Here is a 26243-nt window from a genome sequence, read left to right as displayed (position 1 = left end):
CTCTACATTTTGTCCTGTTTGCCAACCTACTCTGGGAGGCTTGATCAATAACTTTAGTGGGGCCAGGACCCTGCCCCTGGGAATGCAGGTGCCAATTCCACCCAGTTGTTGCAATCCCAGGAAGGCCCCTCAAAGTCAAAGATCTGCAGTTTCCCTTGAGCCCCTAGTTTATGGCCTTCTATCAGGAATGCACAGATGTAGCTGTCCCCCAGCACTCAGATGTGGATTGGAGACAGGCACATAGAGCCACAAGCACAGAAATTCCCACTTTCCCTAAGTGGCATTTCCACATTAGTAATGTCAAATCCACTTGCATGACCGGAGAAGATTTACCATTACTAATTCAATGAAATCAAACATTATACTGCTACTCTTCTGCACATAGGAAATACTGCTCAATGGCCTTTCCACTGATCCCACATGTTAATCAGTGCAAGAAGCTGGCCCCACCGTACCAGACACACCATAGAGTGCTATTTATTACCAGTACATGTAGCGCACACGTGCCCATGCCCTGCCTCTTACCGACACCACACCCTGCCCCCAGGGAGTACTCCAATGTAGCCAGAAAATGCAGAACCTTGGCAAGTAGCTTTTAAATGCAAAGCAGAGTAACAGAAACCTGCACACACAGGCCAAACCAGGGCAAACCCTTGGCATGTTTGAAGAGCTACCTCTGTGGGGGGCACAACCAGTGCGGCAAGCCCATGGCGGAGCATTTAAGTTACATGTCCTAGGTATATGTCTGACCCCTAGACAAGGGACTTACAGCTAACTCAAATCAGCCAACCATGTATACACCACTCACCAGTAGGTATATGTCAAGCTCAGTGTTTTGGCGCTGATTGGCAGTGTCAAAGTGCTCCATGTCATATGCCAGCAAAACAGAGTCCAAAAAGGATGTCGGAAGCCAAAAAGTTCAGGGAAACAACAGCAAAAAATGCCAGGCCTTACCCCCCTGCACTCTACTCTGCAGCTGTCTACTCTAGGTCACAGCACTCTTTGCCACTTTACCCTGCACCTCTCCATACCACTGCACTTTATGCTACTGCTCTCTACTCTGCACCACTCAACACCACTTCACTCTATGCCTTACCACTCTACTCTGTGCCACTGAACTCTACATCACTCTATGATGCACCACTCTACTCCAGGCCACAGGACTCGTCACTTCACTTCACACCTCTCCACACCACTGCACCTCATGCTACTGCACTCTACTCTGCACCCTACTCTGCACCACTCTATGCTACTGCACTCAATGCCATTGCGCTCTACGCCACTCTACCCTACGCCATGCCCACTATTCCACTCCACTCTTTGCCGCTGGACTCTACTCTACACTGCTTCTCTCTGTGCCACTTCACTCTACTCTGCACTCTACTCTATGCTACTGAACTCAAGGGCACTGGACTCTATGCAACTGCACTCTACTCTATGCCACTGTACTCTAAGCCACTCTACTCTACTTTGAACAACTCAACTGCATGCCACTGCACTGTACACCATTTTACTCTATGCCACAGGACTCTACACCACTCTACTCTACTCTGCACAACTTCACTCCACTGTACTCAACGCCAGTGCACTACACATCACTCTACTCCGGACCACTCTAAGCCACTGCTCTATACACTAGTCCACTCTACGCCAGTCAATTCTCCGTCACTGCACTCTACACCACTGTACTCCATTCAACTCCACTCCACTTTACTCAATGCCATGCCACTCCACTGTACCCCACTCCAGTCTACAAACTCTACTCAATGCTAATTAAGCTACTGCATGCTGCTTCACACTACACCACTCCACACCGCTCTATGCCACGCACTCTACTCCGCTCTCATCTACTCCATCCGAAGCTGCCGAACACCGCGGCTGAAAAACATTGGCAAAGCCAATAGCTCTTGCGTAGGCAAAACCTATTGGCTTTGCCAATGCTTGTTCTAGATGCTCCAATTTCTGTAGCTCTCAGTGTTCCATCTATTTACTCACCGCATCTGTATGTTGCAGTGTTTAAGATGTAATGAATAGCTCAACAAATTATTTGGCTAGAGCAGAAAATATCCAAGCTTTATGGTGCGTTTGGTGTTCTCTTGAACTACTTTTGAAGCATGTAAGGCAGTCTCTTGGCATTTACATCACTCTCAGCATCACATCTTCAGGGAATTTCATAGCCATACATTCAGTGCATTACTCCCGCTGCAGTACACATCCTTCGATTGGGTATCGTTAGTAAGAAGACCTTCTTGATTGCATTTTTCATTTATTTTATACGCTTTATTCATAGCTGAGCATTAACTGCTGAAGCCATGTGTCCTCATTGGGAAAAGTATTTTAAAAATGAGGGTTGTTTGTTTCGATTTGCTTTAAAAAAAAACATTAAAAATGCCTAGCAAATTCCTAGCTCTGTCACCACTGCTTCACTTCCACCAGTTTCATAAAGACTACATCAGCAACTTTCCAGAAAAGAATATCATTTGAGATCTTTTTTATTTCCTTCTTAATCTTAGAATTGAGCATATCTCATTTCAGAGCAAACATTTAATTCTAGTAAAAATAATCTGAATGAATAATATTTCACATTCTTGTAGGCGATATCCGATTGTCAAATCATTAGCCAATTCTTTTTTTTCGTTCTGAGGAGAGTGTAACCCAAATTTTGTTGCAACACCACCCCCCTCCCTGAACTGCAGAGATAAGAGGATTAATAAAATTCAAGTCGTTTTGTCTGTCGCAGCCCCACTCATCGTGTTCTTAAGTATGTCGGAAAAGCGCCAGTGATATTTAAGCATTATCCAATGGTGGGGCGGATGGGAACGCCAATTATCCGTTCAGTAATCTCTAAGCATCCATTGGCCACATTTGTTCAAACTTAGTGACATGGATTATGCAGTGAAGGACTCCTTGACATCAACAACTGCATATCTAATCATACAACATGCTGTGTAGCTTGCCACCAAAAACTAAACATTTGGGAAATCGAGAGATTCCTTGAGAGGTCTCAACATCTGACTGCTGTTACTGACCCTTGAGATGTTCCGCCCCATTTGGGAATTCTCCGATATTCTTTACAACCCAGCCCTCTGTTATATACTGTTGTAATTATGGAAAGTGATCCTGCATGTATGCTGCATGTTGGCCTTGAAGATTTTGTATCAGCATAAAAATGAAAGAGGTATGGACATGCAGAATTTACCTAGCACAATCTACGGATTTAGTTGAATCTCACCTGGCTATGGCCCATTTCCATTATGCAAAGTCTCTAAGCACCTCTCTATATTTTGTCACTTATTTCATCTGTTTATTAGTTGGATTGCCAAGTAGAGTGGCACTTACCCCCAGATTCATCATGCTCCTCTTTTGCGAGTCCTTAATAGCGATTATTAAGGAATCGCTATTAAAGACTCGCAAAACGGGATGCATGTAGAAATCGCAAAATTTATAGCGATTTCTACATCTTCCTTATTTGCGATTCGCTAATTGCTAATTGCACATAAGGAATGACTCCCCATTCATTGCAATGGGCCAAAGGCCCATAGGAATGAATGGGGAGTCAATCCTTATTTGCGATTAGCAATTAGCGAATCGCAAATAAGGAAGCGATTTCAAGGGTGCCAGAGTGCCCAAAGGACACCCTGTAGCACCCCTGAAATGGTGATTTACACTGGTGTTGCGCACACACATGTCCAAAGGACACGTGTGTGTGTAACATCCAACATAGAAAAATGCACTAAAGTGCATTTTTCTAAGTTTTCGCTATTTACCACGAAGTCAGACTTCGCTGTAAATAGCGGCCAAAAATTGTGAATTCGCAATTCTGAAATGGTTCATGAATTGCATTTAAGGAATCTCAAATAGAGATTCCTTAAATGCAATTCCTCGCAATTTACCGATCTCAAAATCTGAGATTTTTGCATTTGGGATGATGAATCCCAAATGCAAAAAAAGCACTCGCAAAGGGCCAGATTCGCAGAATCCGGCCCTTTGCGAGCCGATTTTCCGTTGATGAATCTCCTCTTTAATGCTTTACCCACTAAGTAGCCCGGATCTAGCCATTTAACTCTAATAATGCTGCCTTTGTTATATTATTACCTGCTGCAGTTGTGTGTGTCGCACTTAGGGCCTCATGTACTAAAAATGCATTTGGTAAAAGTGGTTGCAGTATGCACACCTACGAATAAATAGGTTTGTTCACAAAATACAGAATCGTAGTTGGTCGCAATTTGATCTATATCATAAATATTAAGGCGGTAGGTCGCAAATCGAGATCCATCTTCTAAATGGAGAATGGGCTGCATTAAAAAGAAAAACAAAATGTTTCTTAAACATGTTTTATTAGTAAGCAATGGTCCACTGCTCCTACATTTAAAAAAAAAACCACATTCACGAAGAGGAAGGGGTCCTTGGAGCATCCTTTACCATTTGCAAATGAGTTTCGACTTCATTTGAGGCTGTGGTAAAATGTAACATTTTGCGACCAGATTTCGAATGTAAATCATTACTACCATAAGGAATCGGTATTTGGAAGGAATGCTTTAAGCACCCCCCTTCCAAACTCCATTTCGTAATGGTTTCTTAAACCCACTTAACAATTGTAAAAACCTATTCTAAATCATGAAATGGGCTTTGCATATTGTAAAAATGGTTTTAGCGTGGTTTGCGAATGCTAAAACGGTTAGTATATGAGGCCCATAGTTTTCTATGTGACTAAGTCCACACTTAAAACATACAATAAATAATAAATAAATATATATTTGGAAATCAGTTGGCCATTCTATTTTGTAACTCCAAGGGTGCTCAGTGTCAAATCTTGGAAGCTTCCAAACCAAAGGTTCCCCAAAGGAGTGTTTACCCACACAAATTCTCCAGTTAGTTGTTTTGCAGGTTCCGCTGTTGACAGACTTTAAGAAAGTTTACCTCCGTACCATCTGTCATGAGCTACACCGACGGAACTAGAATAAACTGTAGACCATCTGTAAGAGCTGTGCATTACTTTCCACAAGGAGTTGTATCTATCTGCACACCTTTTACAAGCCCGTACCATGGAAGTCAAATCACCAAAATGCCAGGAGTAGCAAAAGTGACCCTTGGATACAAAATGACTTAACACAGGTTGACCCCTTATCCCACTCTTTGACACTTAGCAGTATCTTAGTTGCTGCTGAGGCGCTAAGGGACAAGGAACGAGAGATCTACATGGAATAAACATGTTAGAGAATGCTGTCTATTTTCTGTTCCTGTTATTGGCTTCACGATTTTCTGAGACAATGGGGTTAAGAAGGGTGGTTCCAGAGCTACCAAAAAGTACATCATTGGTAGCTGCAACTTAACCGCTTACCTCACACACACAATGTATCTAATGCAGAGGTCTTCAAACTTTTTTGCTCTGAGCCCCCCAATCCTAAACATTTTGAAGTCGGGCCCCTCTCCAAAACTTCATGGAAAGTCTTGGGTAATTGTGAGGGTTAGGGCTGAGCGCAGGGAGTGTGGCTTATAAGATAATACCAGGGGCTCGTTTTCAGTAGCTCATACTCCACACTAAATGTGAGATGTATAAAAGAGCAAACAAATAAAAACTGAACTAAACAATAAACACTACTCCCGTTAATTGAGGCCTTCATGCTCTTGTATCCTAATGCAACTGCACCTCCTGCACTAATGGTAGCTGCACGCAAGAATTGTAGGTGAACCCCTCTGTCTCTTTCACCCCTTCCCTACCACATCTGGCCATCCCTCCATTCTTGAAATAGATTCTCTGTCCCTTTCAGTAAAAATGAGCACCCACGTGTGAACGACCTCATCCATAATGCTCTCCTTGTGTCTTATTATAAAGTATAAGACAGTCTTAATTGTGAAGCAGTGGGCCCTTCACACTCCTGGGCCCCAGTGCCACTTCACTTGCTTCACTAATGAGACCTACTGCCTTGTGAAGCGAGAAGTCTTCTCTACTCCTTGTTAAGTCCCCCTCCCATACTCCTTTCTGCCATGTCCCTGAAGCCTAATGCTGAGATGTGTCTTCTGCTCCAACTATTCCCTCTCTTGGGCCATTGGTCTGATGCCAACAACAACACTGACCCTAATGCAAGAAAGGAATGAGTAAAGTAGCCATAATAGGGGTTTAGTTGGGCCATCACACCCCTAGATCCTGGTTCCACTGGACCTGCAGCACCAATGATGCCTACTCCTCTGCCCATTCCACTGGCTGTTATTTCTAGGCCCGATGCCCAAAGCAGACTGGCTGTCCCTTTGTTTAGAAAAAAAGGGGAACATATCCACATTCTCCCTCCCCCGTTGCTTGTAATCTGGACCCTAATGCTAACAAGTAAAATGGCTTCACACCCCTTTGTGTAAGTGCCACTCTCATCTCATTATTTGTGTGCATTGGCCCCTCACACCATTGTCCCAATGATAATGCACCTGCTGCACTAATGGTGATGGTGACCAAAAAAACTGAGAAAAATGAACCTGCATTTCTCAACACTTTCTTCAAGGCATCTCTCAGAGGATGGGGGGAAGCTGCCTCATTTATAAACGTGAGTTCCACATAGCGTGTCCTTCTCTGGGATATCTCTTTTGACACTATCCATGGATTTCCCTCATTTACTCTTTCTCCTGAGCCATTACGCAGAAACCCCAGGGGGGCGGGCAATCAGGCCTCTGAATATGACCCCTTTGGGCTCTTCCCTTGTACCCTCTCAAATCACCTGGAAGGACATCTTCATGTAAACAGAGGCCAAAGTTGGTAGGGGTTATGAGGACTAAGGTGCCCATGTGTTTTTAATTTTACAAAGACTACCCATAACCTTTGTTAAAAACAACCACCCCAGATTTGTTAATGGGGACTTGGAGATGCCCCTGGCGAGAGTTCAAGGAAGGGGTCTAAAGTGAATTAATTTATGGAGTAATTTGAAGCATCATGATATCAAAAAATCATTCTTTTTTAAAGGCATTGTAAGGATGTTGGGTTTTGGAAAGTGTACTTTTAATGGACATATAAAAAAAATGACTCCGATAGGTACAGTCAGGTTAGCTAATACAAATATTTATTCTTTGAAAGCACTATTTTTTTCTTCTTGTACCGGGCCGCTGGAATTATGGGACTCTGCAGCCGTGGCATTTTTTACATAATTATGGATTTGACGATTTCCCACATAATCCACCACCTGCAGTATAACATGCATATTTTAACACATTTTGGTTGTAGCTCAAATGGATCAAAAGTTACTAAAAACATGGTGACATATTTGTGCGCATTGGAAGCCCTTCGCAAAGGGTAACTGCCAACGTTCAATGGCTTATTTCTGTATTTGGCTGTTAAATTGGTACTAATTAGGTGAAATCTTTGCCCATACAGTACAACCATGTGAAAAAAGTCCAAATAATTAAGTAATACTACTAAAAAATGTGTTGCATTATACTGCATAATTTGTCTATGGTGCTCCCCTCCCACATAATTCCAGTGGCCCTAATCAAATACACAAAATCATTGTGTGGCAGTCAATCTTATACAGTGTTTAATGCAATTTTAGAATAATGCCCTACATATTCACATTGCTTTCTGTAACATGCTGGGACCTTACAACATTATAAATACACATGTCACTATTATGCACTGCACTATCCAGGCTTCAGTATTGTGACTCTTTGTTCTCATATAGTCATCTTCAGTAATCACATTAACCAAGTTTCTTAATGTGAAGGTGTGCATTTCCCATTAACTAGTTTAATGTGCATTTATTTTACACCTCATTTCCCTCTTGTAGGTGTGTGCATTATTTTAAATGCAGTTGCTGAAAGTGTAAATACAACAATATACTTATAAAATATTTTTTTGTTTTTAGCCAAGCTGTTGACCCCAAGGCTCAGGATCACAGCTTCCTTACTTTTCTCGACACTTCAACTGTCATGTAAATGAAGGTGGCCTGGAAACACGTAAAATGCACACAACCCCTCTTCCAGGCCATCTTCATTCTTAAGTACTTAATGAGGCATTTGCGCCCCCCCTGGGATGACAGCCACGGACCCCCTGGGGGCATGCGCCCTCAGTGTGAAGACCTCTGCTCTAGTGCATTTATGATGTGAGAGGTGATGGGACCATGGTCCAAAGAAGAAGCATCTTCATATGGTTGACAACGAGGAAGGGAATCTCCAACGTTGCTCTGCACCATGGCTCGTTGTCTAACTAATTCACTAGAAACAGTACATTAGAGTTTTTTTTTTTTTTTTTATATAGCGCGAACTTGAACCGAACCGAATCAGATATCAGAGCGCTTTACATAGCACCAGTTACGTTACATGAGGACACACTTTCATTTTAAAAAAAAAATTTTTAGGCACGGGGAGATTAAGTGATTTGCCCAGAATCACAGGGGTTTTTTGGCGTCGTTACCGAGACTCGAACCAAGTTCCCCAGGTCCGAGGTCGAGCGCCTTAGCCGTTAGGCCAACCCCTCTCCCTCCCTGGTCACTTTCACATTCACAGTGAAAGTGACCAGACCTAAGCAAATATGCTAGGGGCATCAGGAGTTGTCTTCGTCATGATGACATGTTGCTTAAGGGTGTGAGTTTGGGGGTCAAGTGCCCAAGCACTGTTGTGAGTGTACTTAGACTTAAGGATTATATGGTGCTGCAGTATGGACCCATCTTTCCCTGCTCTTCAGTCGGAATTGCAAATAAATCTCCTTTCTTTCTGCCTGCTCATGTGTATTTAAACTATTAGTGATTCACAAAGATTCCAGATTCCAAAATGTTTACTGCAGGCGTTTTCCAACTTTTGTGCCTCAACGTATATGCTTTAACCAATTAATATTTCAACATTCATGACATTGATGACCTGCATTTTATGATATTAGCTTGGTAGTTTGTTTGTTGTTTAGTTTAGTTTCTGCCTTTATTTGTTTTGATATGTTTCTGGCTTTGTACCACTTTTAATTTGATGCCATTGGTGATATAGTGGAGCCACTGGTGGACCTACCTTCACTCACCATTTTATTTCTTGAGATCAGTAACATCTCACAGTTTATAGTCTACTTGGTCCAAATTTATAGCTTACCGTAAGGTTGCATTATTCGAGTTGTGAATTTCTTGAGATGGTGGACACCATATCTCATCAACTCACAAATGGTAAAATATACTGGTCCTCGTCTTGCACACATCGTACTTGAGGCTAGATTGGTTCTGTTTTCTAATGAAATAACACACTTGTGATTTTGGTAATACAGAACAGTGAGACTCCCAGATAGAGATTTGACAAGACCAGATTTGGAAAAGTGTCCTAGAATATGCACTATGATCATGCACTATCACATCTATACACTTTCACACCACCCTCAAGTTATAGCACCTTTAACACGACCAAACAGAAAGATGGAAAGATTCCTTTCACGACTCATGATACCTCATCGTATCTTACCGTAGAGAAAACACAGCAGAGCACCTCATACCCCCATTTGTTATATCCCAATTCACTATACCAAATGTCACACAATTTGCCGCCTCGCAGCAAAGGGGAATGTATGCTATCTCAGCAAGCAAGAAATATTAAGCCCGCACAAACTTGTAATCCTCAACTTCAAATGCCCATAAAGAGGAAAATGAGCAAACCAATATGCAGCTAAGTTGCTTCGGAAGTCCCGATAAAATTGAATTTGGGACCTGGGAGAATAAGGCCGAATCAAAGGAAAACAAGACATGAAAAGCGAAAAGGGGACACTGGGTGTGGTAGGTCTGCCATTATTAACAACAGCAAGAGTTTTTGGCTATGACCTACTTGTCAACTCATCTCTATCCATAGCTCATGAGTCATGTTGAACACCAGTCCAGCAACCTGGATCAACTTAAACACGTTGATATGCTCCAGCTACCCATTCACCCAAGCTTTCGAAACACACCTAGGAAAGTGTAGTTACAACTTATTCAGCACCTGGTCTGATGCATCTCCAAACTGATAGACTACCGCACACAGCTGACAGAGGATTGTTGGAGGATGAGGCGACTCATGTGTGCCCTCTATGATCCACAATGCAGAGACACATCAAAAACACTCCACAACAGACAGATTTGGTCAACAGAGCTCATACCTTCATCCTCTCTCATGTCAGAACAGTATGGGAAGCCCACACCCTACATAACACCAACATCAATTTGGCACCTGGATTGACCTTAAACTCTCTAAGGGAAATCTGTCATGGTCAAACCTAAACGTGCATTCATATAAATTGGCACAAAAGAACTCTAAGGGGTCAAGTAATTGGCAGACGTGCTTTGTACAAAAACTATCACACAACATTATATTACAGAGCTAAGTTACAGTGCTCCTGGGCTCAGTGTCACTGTTTTCATGAACTCACATTTCCCACCAAATTAAAAACACAGTAAATGAAGCCGATAGAGACAACATGTGATGCTGTTTCTCACAAGTACGCTTGATTGCTATCCTATTTACCAGGGCTAGTTACAGTAACAGCAGCAATACCTATACTGTCTCACTCTAAACAAGGTGCAAATATGTGTTAAACCTGCTAGGTTAGTATTTCAATGTTGTTTCTGGCAGTCCAGCAAGATCAGGTTAATTGCATTGCTGTGGACTTTACTGGGTCATCTTAGACTAGCTCAGTTATCAGCATCAAGTTATTATCACCAAAGTACTCTTTACTGGTGTATTCCGCCAACAGAAGTATTCCACTGCATCACTTTTCTACTCCATTATGTCAGATTTACATGTGCTGCTAAATCAAATAAAAGTATTTTCTGTGGCAGTGAATTTTAATTTTACAGGTCTAAAATCATTACATTCGTTTTGGAATATATCCAACATAATATATTTGGAGCAGAAAAGAAATGAGGTATAGTAAACATGTGCATAGTTAAGTCGCGTAGTATTAATTAACACATATTTACTTGAATCAAGGCTTGCATTCACCTATCCAAGATGGAGGCCGCTGCTCTGCTCTTTACAGTCCTCCGTGTACAGCCGGTTGCGACACTACCTTGGCAATGGTATTATAGCATTATCAATATCTGAAATATCAACAGCAACTATCAACTAGGAGGCCATCTCTTCTGAATAATCAATTTTTTGGCTTAAGGACCACGTTTTTTATTATTATATTGTTTTAAGGTCGACATTTTTCCTGGGCCTAGCAAACCTCTTTTGTTTAGGGGTTCCTGTAGTCAATCTAGGCACATATTAGTTACCAAATGTCGAATTTGTAAGGATTGTCCGAGGAAGCAGAAGGTGAGCTGAGTGATGGGTAACAGTCTTGGATAGGGATGAAAAACAAGGCCCTAGAGTTCAAGAGGAGCAGAAAAGAAATGATGAGCAAGCGTAACCTGTTGAAAGTGGGGATGCGCATAGTACTTCTAATGAGAGAACATTTGATATTTGAATTCTATGTTGAGGAGAGAATTGAAGATGATCGAAGGCAAATGCATATACTAGAACATTTATATATACCATGTCATCAGCATAGAAATTGTTTCACACTCCCCTACAAAAGTGTCTGAAGCTGGCGCCGCCTGTGGCGCTACCTTGACGGTGACTGTCAGGATCTGATTATTATGTGTATAATTAAATTGATGGATTGCTGACAGTGTCTCCAAAGGGTACCCTTTCATTGGTTGTGCAAGACAGAGATTGGCTAAATGATGTAAAAAAAATGTGACATGCAAAACAATAATCTCTGTTTTAAACAAAATAAATTGAGTAAAAATACTACACACCTTCAAATCTGCATTCATAAAATGAGTAAAAATATTATATTATGTTCCCGCAAATCTGCATTCATATGTTAAGTAACTGAACTGCTAGTTACAGTTTCATGGCCAGGCTGAAATTGATGGTAGATCTTTTGCCAGTGAATGCTAAATTGATAGCTGGTTATGAAGTAACCTACTTCATTCACGGTTCCTCTTTCTGCTCCCCACAGGTGAACATGATGAATCTGGCAGAGCATATAATTGAAGCCACCCCAGAGAGGATCAAGAGGGAGGACTTTGTGCCCATGGAGCCACCTCTCGCAGAGAGGGCGGACAATGCGGCCATTAGCACGACCATGAGCTGGCTGGCCAGTTACCTTGCTGATGCGGATCATCTCCCAAGTGCTTCTCAGATAAGGTACGTACAATGAATCATCATAACAATGTTAGCAGCAGAAGTAGATGGACATTCTCAATTTTAGGAGTTTCCTTCCTCGCCTCCTACCTCACTGCACCAGATGCTGGAAGGACATCTAAACCTGACTTTGTTCCCATTGAACTCCAGGCACCCATCATCACTGAGCTTAGTTATCTTTCTGCTTCCTGTTGCTGCCATGTCTTTTTTCGCGCCTAGCTTTTGTTCTTACAGCTTCGACTCTACCTTCTATGCATGCCCCTTCAGCAGCTCCATCTTTGCCTGCATCTGACCAACGTTGGTAGTTGCCTCAGCTCTGGAATAAATGGCAGTGAGGAAGTGTGTGCCTTTTCTTACTTCCCATTCTATTGCTTCAATGCCTTAAATGGCCGTGCAGTAATTTCCTATTGGAATGCATTGGCTGCGCCTAAAGATATAGGGAAATTCATTAACGTAAAAAACACTACGGGAGCTTTATTATCGGCAATTAAAGACGTGGGTCTGGGATACACATGGGAGACGTGATATTTTGTAGTTTGATGTCTTGAGACCTATGAAGTCAGTAAGCATTTCCATGACTCATGATGGCTGCAACGAGTTTCCCTGCAGATGAGGACCAATTAAGTGATTTAATGCAGTGAAACAAATGTGAGGAGATATGGTCTAGTTCCTACTCCCCAAAACTGCCCAAGAGAGCGAGAGCGTGTGTAATTACTGTAGGGGTTCATTTCAAATCTCTTTGTAATGTTCCGGAGTAAAAGATGTGCAATCCACCTACCGGTCATTTTGTCTACTCCATGGCATTATGTATATATTTCCTGAAATTACAGTGAGGTTTGACCGTAATTCTATGCAACTCTTGTTGATTTCCTGAAATGTCTCTGGCTACCTTAAGCTTCCAGAGAAGATTTACAGTAACAACTGAAGGAGTCATTGTTATCACTATTCATTCCCAGAATGGGTAGATCTCCAACTCTGAAATTAAATGCATTGAAGCATTGGGGTCCCATCAAGCATTCCCTTCCATGCAATTGAATATATTGAAAACACAACAATGATGGACAGAATGTGGATCAATGTCACACATTCACCCCAGTCCAAAGATCTGGGCCCAAATCCATCGTTTTTCCACTCCACACCACCCTGGGTTAGACAATGGCGATATGCAAATCAGCGCTGACCCTGTGCCCCATGGGAACAGTCCAGTCCGAACTACAAAAGCCATGTCCTTCCCAGAACGGAAACAAGCATCCGAGGACCGGCCCGGTTTCGAGGTAACACCTCTCTTCAGCCCGGCTAGCTTGATTCCAGTGGTGTGGAGTGCCTGGGACTCACGTCTGAGCATCCCCAGTACACTTAGAGCGGTAACTGCAAACACAACAATGATGGACAGAATGTGGATCAATGTCACACATTCACCCCAGTCCAAAGATCTGGGCCCAAATCCATTGTTTTTCCACTCCACACCACCCTGGGTTAGACAATGGCGATATGCAAATCAGCGCTGACCCTGTGCCCCATGGGAACAGTCCAGTCCGAACTACAAAAGCCATGTCCTTCCCAGAACGGAAACAAGCATCCGAGGACCGGCCCGGTTTCGAGGTAACACCTCTCTTCAGCCCGGCTAGCTTGATTCCAGTGGTGTGAAGTGCCTGGGACTCACGTCTGAGCATCCCCAGTACACTTAGAGCGGTAACTGCAAACACAACAATGATGGACAGAATGTGGATCAATGTCACACATTCACCCCAATCCAAAGATCTGGGCACAAATCCATCGTTTTTCCACTCCACACCACCCTGGGTTAGACAATGGCGATATGCAAATCAGCGCTGACCCTGTGCCCCATGGGAACAGTCCAGTCCGAACTACAAAAGCCATGTCCTTCCCAGAACGGAAACAAGCATCCGAGGACCGGCCCGGTTTCGAGGTAACACCTCTCTTCAGCCCGGCTAGCTTGATTCCAGTGGTGTGGAGTGCCTGGGACTCGCGTCTGAGCATCCCCAGTACACTTAGAGCGGTAACTGCAAACACAACAATGATGGACAGAATGTGGATCAATGTCACACATTCACCCCAGTCCAAAGATCTGGGCCCAAATCCATCGTTTTTCCACTCCACACCACCCTGGGTTAGACAATGGCGATATGCAAATCAGCGCCGGTCCTCGGATGCTTGTTTCCGTTCTGGGAAGGACATGGCTTTTGTAGTTCGGACTGGACTGTTCCCATGGGGCACAGGGTCAGCGCTGATTTGCATATCGCCATTGTCTAACCCAGGGTGGTGTGGAGTGGAAAAACGATGGATTTGGGCCCAGATCTTTGGACTGGGGTGAATGTGTGACATTGATCCACATTCTGTCCATCATTGTTGTGTTTGCAGTTACCGCTCTAAGTGTACTGGGGATGCTCAGACGTGAGTCCCAGGCACTCCACACCACTGGAATCAAGCTAGCCGGGCTGAAGAGAGGTGTTACCTTGAAACCGGGCCGGTCCTCGGATGCTTGTTTCCGTTCTGGGAAGGACATGGCTTTTGTAGTTCGGACTGGACTGTTCCCATGGGGCACAGGGTCAGCACTGATTTGCATATCGCCATTGTCTAACCCAGGGTGGGGTGGGGTGGAGTGGAGTGGAAAAACGATGGATTTGGGCCCAGATCTTTGGACTGGGGTGAATGTGTGACATTGATCCACATTCTGTCCATCATTGTTGTGTTTGCAGTTACCGCATTGAATATATTGAGGCACCTGAGGGCCCAGCCCGCAGATTGGTAGCTTCAATTGCAAATGCACAATCACTGAAGCAGTGGATCCATTCCTACAAATAGATGTTTGATGGAATGGGGCGCCAAGATTGTAGATCCAACTCTGAATTTACAATGATCCAATCACTGAGTGGATCCATCTCAACAAACAAATGTACTGATACAAAGTGGTACCAAATTTGTAGATCCATCTCAATAGTTATTATGACCCAGTCACCAAGGCAGATTGGAACTGGATCAGTCTATGTACATAAATGTGTTGAGGCATGGGGGCACTAAATGAGAGAATCAATCTCTGAAACGCAATTCCTCCAATTTTTTTTATTGCGGTTTTATATTTTGCGAAATTGGCCCAAAACCACTGGAGCACTTTACATGAGCACCAGATTTCACTACACCAAGTCAGATTATTTCTATTATTTATTAGCAGGTTGGTGACCCACAAAAATGGCTGGTCGACTTAAATAAAATGAAACAACATACAAACAAACGCTTACATTTAAAAATTGAAAACAAAATTCACTTACCTTCTTAGCCTACAAAGTGTCCTCAGTGTTCTCCGGCCCGGCTCCAGACTCCTCCAGTGCGAGGTCTCACACCTCCAATCCAGACACTGCTCTCATGCTGCATAAAAGACGGGTCTGGATTGGCTGGAGCAGACTGAAGGCCTGTATCTGCTCTCCAACCCAGCTGTCTAAGACTGCTGAGTTGGAGAGGTTGAATTGCGCATGCCGATTTAGTCATAGCAAGGTAGCCGGCCAAACCAACATGCACAATTTATACTGGAGAGGCCACTTGTCATTGCTGCCAATCAGCAGCAATGACGCACTGGCCCGACCTGCCCTCTCCATTCGGCAGGAAAGCCAGAAAAATAAACCTGGTTACCAAGTTCTAAAGTCGACAGCTCTGGTCGTCAGGCTACTTCACCTTCCAAGGTCTTGTGGTAACCAGGGAGTAATTCCATGTTTGCATTAAGCCTTTGGGAAGCAGATACATCTCTTTTTTCACTATATTTGGGAAGGATATTGCTTTGTAAGATGAGGCAAGGTTTGCTTCATAATTCCTACCAGTTGAAATCATAGTATGTATCAAATTCCTCAACAGGGTACATGCAGTTCTACGACGACAGATACGAGCGTTGCTGAGACCTGATACACTAAGGTCTCCTCCACACAAACATATCCGTTTGTGGCAGCGCACATTCATAACTTTTCTACTATAGCTACGGCTACCCACTCAACCTTCGACCATTTAGGATACCATCCCCGTTGACTAGATCTTTACGACTCGCCATTACAGCCCTGAAGAGTCACAGGTATCGCCCTTTTGACGAAACACGTGTCGGCTGGCGTTGTTTGTATTATGAAGATAGAAAAACTACATAAACAACTTATTTTGTTTACTACCGGTGTCAACTTGTTTTCGTGTAAAATCTCTCAGTATCAATGCTGTTTATGTGCCCACGTCTGCCCGGTACCTGCTATATGTTGTTCTGGTGACAAGGGTTCTCATCCCTGGCTCACCCTTGAGGTTTAGGGTATTTCCTCCACACTGGCTGCACCGTGAAAATTCTGATACATTTGTACCACCCGCTTACTATATACACTACTGTTTGAGCGCCAAAGTCCAGCACTTTTCCAAAACCGCGCGCAGGCCTTCCAGGGTACCTGCAGTTAACAGCTCAAGCTTCCACAGCCTAAATACTCACTGTAGAAAATAGGCCCTCTTTTGTGCCTAGAGGACACATGACATGTTTGATACCTCAAGACGCTTGCTATTTTTATCCTACAGCACTTTGCATTCTGGGACTTGCAGTTTCACTTCTCTCACGTTATAATAAGGGCCAATGGTCCAAGCCTGCACAGTGTGGTTGAATAAAAAGGAAGGGCTTCCTACACTTGTGGCACATACCATGGTTCCCATTGCAGATACGCAATCTGTCATTGTTCTGAGTCACATTTCACTGCTCCTGTAATTGAGAATGTTTGACTTTTTTGAAATGTTCTGTGCAATATTTCTTTATAGGAGAAATGTTAATGGGTTGACACTTATTTTTCAGGACTATGTACAGTGAGCCTCTGACCCCTTCGTCCAATACCAGCCTGAGCCCGGTGGACTCTCCCATTTGCGAAATGTCATTTGAGAAAACCAGCCTCCCCTCAGCAGCTGATTGGTCAGAGTTCCTGAGCGCGTCCACCAGTGAGAGGGTTGAGAACGAGTTTGCCCAGCTGACCCTCTCGGACCACGAACAGAGAGAACTGTACGAAGCTGCCAAACTCGTACAGACCGTGTTCAGGAAATACAAGGTAACTGAGTGTAAAGGAGGGTTTCAGAAATGATATGCCTACAGTGAGATGAGAACCATTTATATGTACCACTTGTTTCATATTGCAGAAATTTCTCCCTTTATCCCTTTGGTGTCAATTGTAGTGGGTTATCCAGCTTAGGTCTACATAGGCGGATGCATGGCAGATTTTAGGATATCCATACATGATTCATTTACAATGAGTCCAAATGGAAATCATTTGCCTAGTGGTTATCCTGAAAGTGCGGAATGGATCCAGCCATCCAGGGCCAACTAAAGACACCCCTGAGTTACAGGTTTTTAATAATCACGAAATGTTGATTTGATTTGAATGTCCCTACCACCCCAAGTAAGTCTTAACACCCACACTGTGTTTTCATTTGTTAACCATATAACTTATTTTGTGTTTTGTGGTGACAATGCTAATAAATGTATAAATGACAGCAAATAAAGTCTTAGAGATCTGATTAAAAGTAGGTAGGCAACAAAAAAATCAATAAGTGTGTGGAGATTGTGCCAAACCTGATACCCAATATTTCGCCATCAGATTTAGTATTTCATGCAAATCAGAGAGATTTCTATCAACATCAACTAAATCCGACAACAAAAAAGCTTTTTAACAAGGACACAGCTTTGAGAGTACTATTGAATAGCAGCACGGACTGTTCATTTATTTTTTTGGGTCGTCATTTGTCATGCTCCCTTCTGACTGACCACCTAGAACTCTATCCACCAAACTGATCTGCCCACAAGAAACACTAGGTTTCTGAGTTGGGTAAGAAGGTTCCAACTTTCACAGGCCAAAATTTGCCCGACTGCGTCTGGGAATCCGGTTGGCTGTAATCATTGGACCAAGAAAAGTGCTAAAACAACTTACAACCCTAAAAAACTTGCCCCTGGAGTCCACTCTCCATCTTCTTTCCCAGCCATGTGATCAAAGCGGCCCACACTTTGGTTCTTTTTGCATGGAATCAACCTGAGTCCATCTGGCAAACATATATGACCAAGTTCAACCATTCAGCTTTATTAGGGCCCAAAGAAGATGTCAACTGCTTGCAAATTTCTCTTCTCCCCAGCAAAATTAAGTAAAATAGCAATTTACTTCTGTTGTCCTGAGGTTCCCTCCATCCAGGCGAACACCCAAAAACAATCAATTTGGGGCTTACCTCCATGCAGCTCTGAGAAATGGCACTCAAAACATTACCAACCTCTTCCCAAAACTTCTGTATACTGAGACAGACCACAAACATATGAAAGTTGTCTGCATCGCACTGCCTGCACTTCGTGCAAAAGGCCTCTTCTGACCCTTGCATCTTGGCTAATTACTTAGGTGACCAAAATGCTCTGTGGAGGAAGAACATATGGTTTCCTCTCAAATAGGCGGGATTTACAGTGCAAGACAGAGCATGGAAAGATACTTGGCATAACTGATTTATTCGTGGCTTCGAGACATATTCTTCCCGCAATGTCACAGGCAGGCAGAAGTTTCTGTCCAAGATATCCAAAATTAATCCATACCATACTGACTCCTCCTTCTTTCGCTAGGGTCCCTTATTCAAGTGTTCCTCTAATTCTCTTGTACCACTGTTCTCCTCCCCAGGGCCTAAGCCCATTTATCCAACTGGTAGAATTTGAATTTCGAAATGGATCCCTTTGTCATTGCTTGAAACTCCTCTCCAGAACAGAGTTTCCCGGCCTGGAGCAGCTGGCCCAATCCACAATTCCAACTTCTCTCATCCCAGTTGCCAACCTGTCTTCCAAATACTTATGGTGCCAGGGGAATCCCAAACTGGGGCAAAACTACTGTAATAAGGAAAACTTGTTGTTCTCTTGGTCTATGCCCATAGTAAGGCAGCCGCCTGGAAATCTTTTAATTTCACCTTCTTGAAATATCTCATTTGACCAAACTTGTACATGAACTTGCCCTCTCCCCCTTTTTAAATGCAAAAAGAACAATTGATGGACAGAATGCAGAACAATGTCATACATTCACCCCAGTACAAAGATCTGGACTTAAATCCATCAGTTTTTTTGCTCACCATGCCATTCCAGTTTGGACCCAGCTATATGCAAATCAGTCTTGACCCTATGCCCAATGGGAACAGTCCAGCCTGAACTGCAAGGCCAGGTCCTCCTTGGACTGGAAACAAGCATCCTAGGACCAGTTTCGGGCTTTCAGCTGGATTTAACCCAGATCTCTTGACTGGTGGTGAATGTATGATTTATTCAGCATTCCGTCAATCATTTCTTTGCGTAGCACTTTTCACCCTAAGTGGTAAGGGAATGCCCAGACGTGGGTCCCTTGCTCACTGTGCCATTGGATTCAAGGTAGCCTGGCTGATGAAGGGTAATACCCAGAAACCGGTCCCAGGATGCTTGTTTCCGGTCCAGGGAGGACCTGGCTTGGCAGTTCGGTCTGGACTGTTTCCATGAGGCACAGGGTCAAGACTGATTTGCATATAGCTGGGTCTAAACTGGGGTGGCATAGTGAGCAAAAGAACGATGGATTTAACCCAGATCTTTTGACTGGGGGTGAATGTATGATTTATTCAGCATTCCGTCCATCATTTGTTTGCGTAGCACTCTCCCCCCTTTAAGGCATGTAACAATGGTTCCCCCATTACTACCCAAGTCAGTCAATAAAAATCAACAAATTTTAAGTTGAGAGGTCCAGGTGTAAAGTTGGAAGTCTGGCAATGGTTTACGTCCCTAGTCATATTTTCGATGCAGTTTTTTCCTTGTGGTACTTGAACCTTTGGAGGCCCATATAAAGGAACTTATTCTTCCATGTAATTTTTGCGTCAAGCACTCTTAAAGTGCAGTGAGCTGGCATTAAAAAGGAAGGTAAATTTCGGGACGATAGATATCTTTAATACATTTTCTTTTCCATATAATGTTAATGGTAGATGTGACCAACTCAATAGTAACCTATTTGTTTTCCACCATTGCCCTATTAACATTTAATTCTGCAATTTTATCCAAAAGTCGACTAATGTTAATGCCCAAATATTTTAGTTATCTTTTTATGAGACAATATCCCTCTTCCATGTTCCACACCATCATTTCTGTCTATACGGATTTGACTCATATCTGGAAGCTTTCCCAAAATCATATATCAGGCAATCCAAACTAGCTAAGGTGGGAGCTAGACCTGCCGTATAGATCATCACATCTTTGGCATATAAAGAGATATTTTTATTTCCCCCAAGGCCACATTCTTAATGACTTTCACACCATGTCCCCTCTAATCTTACCCGATAAGGGCTCAATATACAAGTTAGATAATACCGGGGAGGGTGAGCTGCCCTGCCTGGTACCTCTTGTTATTTTAAAACTCACTGTTAAATTGCCATTGAATAGAATTCTAGCTGAAGGTGCTTTACAGATTTCCCGTACTACCCTGCAGAATTTGTTCCCCTAGTTCTAATATCCCAGAAGAGTATTCCAATATTGCCAATTCACCCTATTGAAAGCCTTGGTGGTATCCAGCGTTAAAATAGCAAGTGAGGCCTTATTCACGAGGCCAAATCTATCAACCCTATGAGCTCAAGGTTGAGATTATGTATATGCCTTCCTTTCATGAAACCTTTTTTATTGTCTGCTATCACCCCACCACCACCTTACTCAGCCAATTAGCCAGTAAGTTTACGAAGAGCTCATAGTCACAATTAAGGAGAGAGATGGGCCTATAGGACTCACACATCGGGATCTTTACCCCGTTTTAAAGTTAAAGTAACTATAGCCTCCTTCCATGACTTCAGGTGGGAACCCCTTCTTCTAAAATCCCCACAAAAAGCGAAGTCACAAACCGGATTATTGCATCCCTTATAGTCATGTAGAATGTATTCGGGGGCCCATTGGGGCTAGCTGCCTTCCCTCTCATACCCTTTTCTAGTACCCAGTGAACTTCTCCCAGGGTAATTACATGATCTAAGCTTTCCTTCTCCTACTCCGAAAGCTTGGCTACTGTCAGGCCTTCGAACTATCCATTAATCGGTTCCGCTGTCGTTTTCAGATCCTCTGCGTAAAGAGAACAACAAACAAATTCAAAAAATTGTCTATTCCACCTCCCTGGTCTTCATTAGGGGTTTCCCAGGGGCCATACATTTAACCTCCCTCACTTAGTTCCTCACTAGCTCAGTTTTTGTTTTCCACTATACTCAAAATGTGCTAACTTATTCACCTCCCAAAGGCCCCAAACTCTAGATTCTAGGACTGCGGCCAACTGGACCTCTGATCCTGAATTTCCTTAAGAAGTACCTCATTTGGCTCCTCTAATTGATATCGATCCCAGAGTTTCCTTTCTAGAAGTGTGATCTCCTGCTCTAACTCCACATCCGTTTTCTTGAGTTCTCTGTTCTTCTGGGCAGAGATACACATCAAAATGCCCCTCTGAAAAGCCTTAAGAGAGCCCCAGACTACGTGTTGAGGAGCTGAGGTAACATTTATCTCCCAAAATTCCATCATCCTTACTTTTAATTTATCTACCACTTCCTGGTCTGTTAGGATGGTTCAATCTGAAGTCCACCTTCTTGTGATTTGGCCTGATTGAATTTTCAAGTCTATAACCACCACCGGGTGGCTGGACAGATCTGCTGCTAAATGTCGCACACTTAGGATGTTTGTCTTGATTGCTTGGTCCACCAAAAAATGATCTATTCCAGACAAATGCTTATATTTCTTGTTATGATAAGTATACCCTCACTCCATACCAGCCCTAACTCTCCAAATATCACACAAACCCAGCTGTTTCAGGGGAGAACATGGCAGCCATCTAGTTGCAGGTCGCACCAAGAGTGAGGGAAATGGTGTTGGTTGTGAAGGTGGCTAAAATCCCCCAAACAAAGCATACTGCAGAGAAAGATAGAGAATAATGTTACTGATTTACTGCTTAGGGGGGATAGGTTGGTCTGGGTGAAGTAGCATGGGCCAATACTGTGCCTTGATCGTAATATATTGTGTGCGGTGGCAGTGGCGGTTGCAGTCAGTGGAGGTGTTTGGAGCCGTGGACGGAGAGCTTTGGCTAAGAGCAGCTGAGGAAGTGAGGAAGCCTGCAAACTCACTTCTAGAATCGTGTTGTGGGGGAAGAGCTACTGTGGCAGAGGCAGTACTGTCAGGTTAACTGCTGAGGGTTTCTCTTTGCGGCCACTAGAGAAAACACGCATATAAAAAAAAAGTGATATATATATCAGTAGTGGTTCTGCTATTGTCCTGCTACCTACTTTCTGTTGCACTGTCCTGGATTCTGAAAGCCGATTGAAAAACCACTGGAGCTCAGCAGCGAAGTAGTACAGTTCAAATCAAGCGCTTCAAATTGTCTTTCATCATGTGGCAAGTGGAGCAGTCGCAGTGCTACTGTATAAGGGAAGGGCTTCAAACATAGAGGCCTATTAGGATGGCGGACGGACCTGCGTCCGTCCGCCACCCCCCAGGTGGAGGGACCGTCCGCAGGGGCAGCGGCGGTCCCTCCGTTGCAATTAGGATGTGACCGCCACCCTGGCGGTCACATCCCGTATCTTTAACCTTGCGGCGGGTGCTGCTTGAAGCAGCAACCGCCGCAAGGTTAAAAATGCATGATTTGCATTTACATGCACAACGCGGCAGGCACCGTGCGGTGCCTGCCGCTTTGTGCATGTAAATGCAGTGGGGTACCATAGGTACCCCCTAATTGCACCCCCACCCCCCTTCACCCTGGGGGCCTGCAAGGGGCCCCCAGAAGCAAAGTTCCACATGCTTTTCCACGGCGGAAAAGCATGTTTCAACACACATCCTAATTTGGCTGACGGTGTCTTGCAGACACCGCCACCAAATAGCGCTCAACACCCCATGGATTAGCGGCAGACGGACCTGCCGTCCGCTGCTGTTCCCACCGCCATCCCACCACCATCCTAATCTGGCGGTGGGTATTTTCTGTGACCGCGGCGGTGAATCCGCATCCTCCGGCCAGCGGTGGCTTCCACCGGCCCGGAGGATGCGGATTCACCGCCATCATAATCGACCCCATAGTTGGTTAATATCAAGTGAAGCTGTGTAAAAGTGGAAGTTGGTAACACCACTTTTGTTACAAAGTAGTATCTTGGTAATGTGATCAATTTAGCCAAACCAATTCTCCTCATTATAGATAATTGGAGCTCTTTCTAATGGAGGTATTATTCTTGAGGTCCAGCAAAGCTGCTCATGCGTTGTCCACTAAGGTGCCTGCCTACCTGTAACCCCAGGTATATGAAAGTATCCAGGTTCCACTTTAGGTCTGCATCAAGAAGCTGCTCACTCATTCCTATCTCTGTTTGCTGGATTTAGGAATATGGATGAGTGAGTTCAATTGAATTTCTACTTCCATACGGAACCAGACTATTTTGCTATTGATGGGAGTTATAGATGGTGTTTAATTTATAGAGCCACTTGTGCTTTTTAGAGCAAATTGATGATCCATTATTGCTTGACGTGTCCGGGGAATAATCCAATACAGCATTAAAATCCCCTGACAGAATTAATGGGTGGGAAGTTTCCACAAGCTCGAAGCACAGATTTTGAAGGGGTTCCACGTCATCCACATTCGGGCCACAATAACCCACCAGTATACAACTATTGTCAACTATTCTCAGACCCATCTGCCCCTCTTAGATCAGATTTATAGTCTTATATTTAAATTATCATCTATTGCTAATCAGAATGACCACCCCTTTTGTGTGACTGCATTGGTCCTTACACACTTCCTGCTGAACCCATTTCTGAGACATAGTTACCTCCACACACTCCGCTCTAGTCAGATGGGATTCCTCTAGGACTATTATTTTGGCTCCCTAAAATACTGAAAATGTTTTGCTCTTCTATTCCTTACATGGATCCCATTAACATTCTAGGATAATATTTGCACTCTTTTACCATCTACCACATCCAAAATTCTACCTATGGGCATTGTACCAGTCAGCCCACTTCCCTGGAGATCACATAGTATTTGAGGACACCTTTCTATTTTATTTTTTCTCTCTGTGATCCCCAGCCCGTGCTTCCCAACCCTGCACCCAGCCTCCCTCCCACTCAGGAGAACCCTCCCCTGAATCTTCTTGGCTGAATAATCCATATTTTGAAACACAACCAGGAGTATCAGGGTATTACCTAAACCAAAAAACAAACAAACATTATTGAAGGTTAGTGAAAATGTTTACCTCAACACGTTGGTGGGCCTGTTCGCATGGCACTGGAGAGGAGAGTCCATGCTGCATTTGGAATGTATAGGTGACTGACTGACGCACCCTGTCAGGCCCCAACCGAGAGGCTGGGCATACCTAGTGCCATCTGCGTTTGGAATATATATATATATATATATGTGTATATATATATATATATAGGGAGAGAGAGAGAGAGAGAGAGAGAGAGAGAGAAAAAAATACAATGCTGAAGAGACTCGAAATAGGAAATTCCTTTACTGTTTATGGGTCACGAAATATGGTTGGGACTGGTGTCTCCAAGAGCCATGAGTACTACAGAAGTACCACTGCATGCCTCATTGAACTGAGTGCAATGGTTGCCCCTGTTACTATTGGAATCTGGCCTGGTGACATGATGGTGGGTGAGTTTCTTGAAAATGGGAGGCTGAAGCTATTTTATTCCAATACAACAATCCAGCAGGGGAACTCCTCATTTATTGTTTTCATGCAATAACAAAAGCTCACTATGAGAACACAGTGAAATGGAACCACCCACACATACGTTCCTCCACTCAGAATTGGAGGAGGCTGGGGTGTTTCTTATATCATGTGCTAAAAGTACTGACCAAACGTGACCTGGGGGCGGCTCTGAAAGAAATGGCCAACCGATTTGGGGAATGAGCCCAGTGACTGCGAATGTAAACTTGCTCTGGCTACCCATCCAGAGGGTCAAGGAATGCTTGAGTCAAGCTTTTATAATAACATTATTTGCCAAAGATGTTTCTTAAATCCCTAGATCCTAGGCAATTGAGTAAAATATACACCAATGATGTGGGTTCCTACCCTAGATGTGAGAAGATTGAGGCTGAAGATCATCATATGGTCTGGGAGTGTCCAGTATTGACCGGTCGAATGGAGTAAAGTCACCAATATAATCACTAATGTAACTAGTAAAACTGGTTGCTTAGGCTTGAGTTTATCCTCCTTGAGGAGATGCTGCAACCCGAAAAAGCCAGTTCACTGTTATTTATGTAATAAGTAGAGCGCATGTAGACCACACTCCATAATTCTGCTTGTCCATTCCATATTCATGTTCTGTGTATAAATATTGGGTGCTCAAAGTGTGGAGTCTAAAGATGACGACAGTGAGGCTACAGAGCGTCCTGGTCCTTGCTAGAATATACTGCCCTGAAATATTCAGCGTATATTATTGTAGGGGGTCGGTGTCTGAGGTGACACCACAGTAACTCTGCAGATTTGTCGGTCTGGCACTGTTGTCAGCTTGCTAACCGCCAAGCAGATATTAATTGGCGACCCGTCAAGGCGCCTGAAGTAGCGTGCTGGCTCGCGGATATCTAGAAGTAGACAGAGGCCGAAAACGTGATAATGAAAGCTGAAAATAAACGAGGGCACGCAGGGTGACGGCATCAAAACATTGCGATTAATGTTTTTTGCTGGTAGCTGAAAGAAACAATGACAACAGACTGTGTTAGATTCTTGCAGGAACCGAATAACTTGAGTGTGCACACCCAAGGTGGAGGAACACCAAGCCTAATGGCTATGGACAGTCCCAGGAGGCCTACTTCAATTATTAGATGTGCACCCTAAATATCGACCCCAGAATATTGATGGGTCACAATATGAAAAAAATATCGACAGGTAAGTAAGTCTAGATTTTCTATACCTTAGTGCTTAATTTGAGCCGGTGGTTTCCCGTGCTCAACAGCCGCACTTAATCATCAACACCGGCACTATAATTTCACACTCATTTTTGGAAGGAAGGGAGATTAAGTGATTTGCCCTCAACCACAGTATGTTGAGCCAATGCCGAGACTAGAACCTGGTTCCCCAGCCGACAGCTCTGGCCATTAGGCCACTTCTTCTTCCTACTTCCAATTTAGTAGTTTGCT

General features: G+C 43.6%; 1 protein-coding gene across 1 annotated transcript in view; it reads left to right on the top strand.

Annotated features, from left to right (window-relative positions):
* Positions 1 to 26243, top strand: part of CAMTA1 (calmodulin binding transcription activator 1) — a 3172802-nt gene that overhangs the window by 3074382 nt on the left and 72177 nt on the right. Inside the window, exons 16-17 of the mRNA XM_078642975.1 lie at positions 11930 to 12117; positions 16937 to 17183. Coding sequence (XP_078499101.1) covers positions 11930 to 12117; positions 16937 to 17183 — 435 coding nt within the window. The remainder of the gene's footprint in view (positions 1 to 11929; positions 12118 to 16936; positions 17184 to 26243) is intronic.

The sequence above is a fragment of the Lissotriton helveticus genome, chromosome 5_1 (genome assembly GCF_964261635.1).
Source record: "Lissotriton helveticus chromosome 5_1, aLisHel1.1, whole genome shotgun sequence".
Classification (NCBI taxonomy): domain Eukaryota; kingdom Metazoa; phylum Chordata; class Amphibia; order Caudata; family Salamandridae; genus Lissotriton; species Lissotriton helveticus.
The sequence above is the reverse complement of the archived record's forward strand: the minus strand, read 5'-3'. Positions and strand labels throughout refer to the sequence as shown.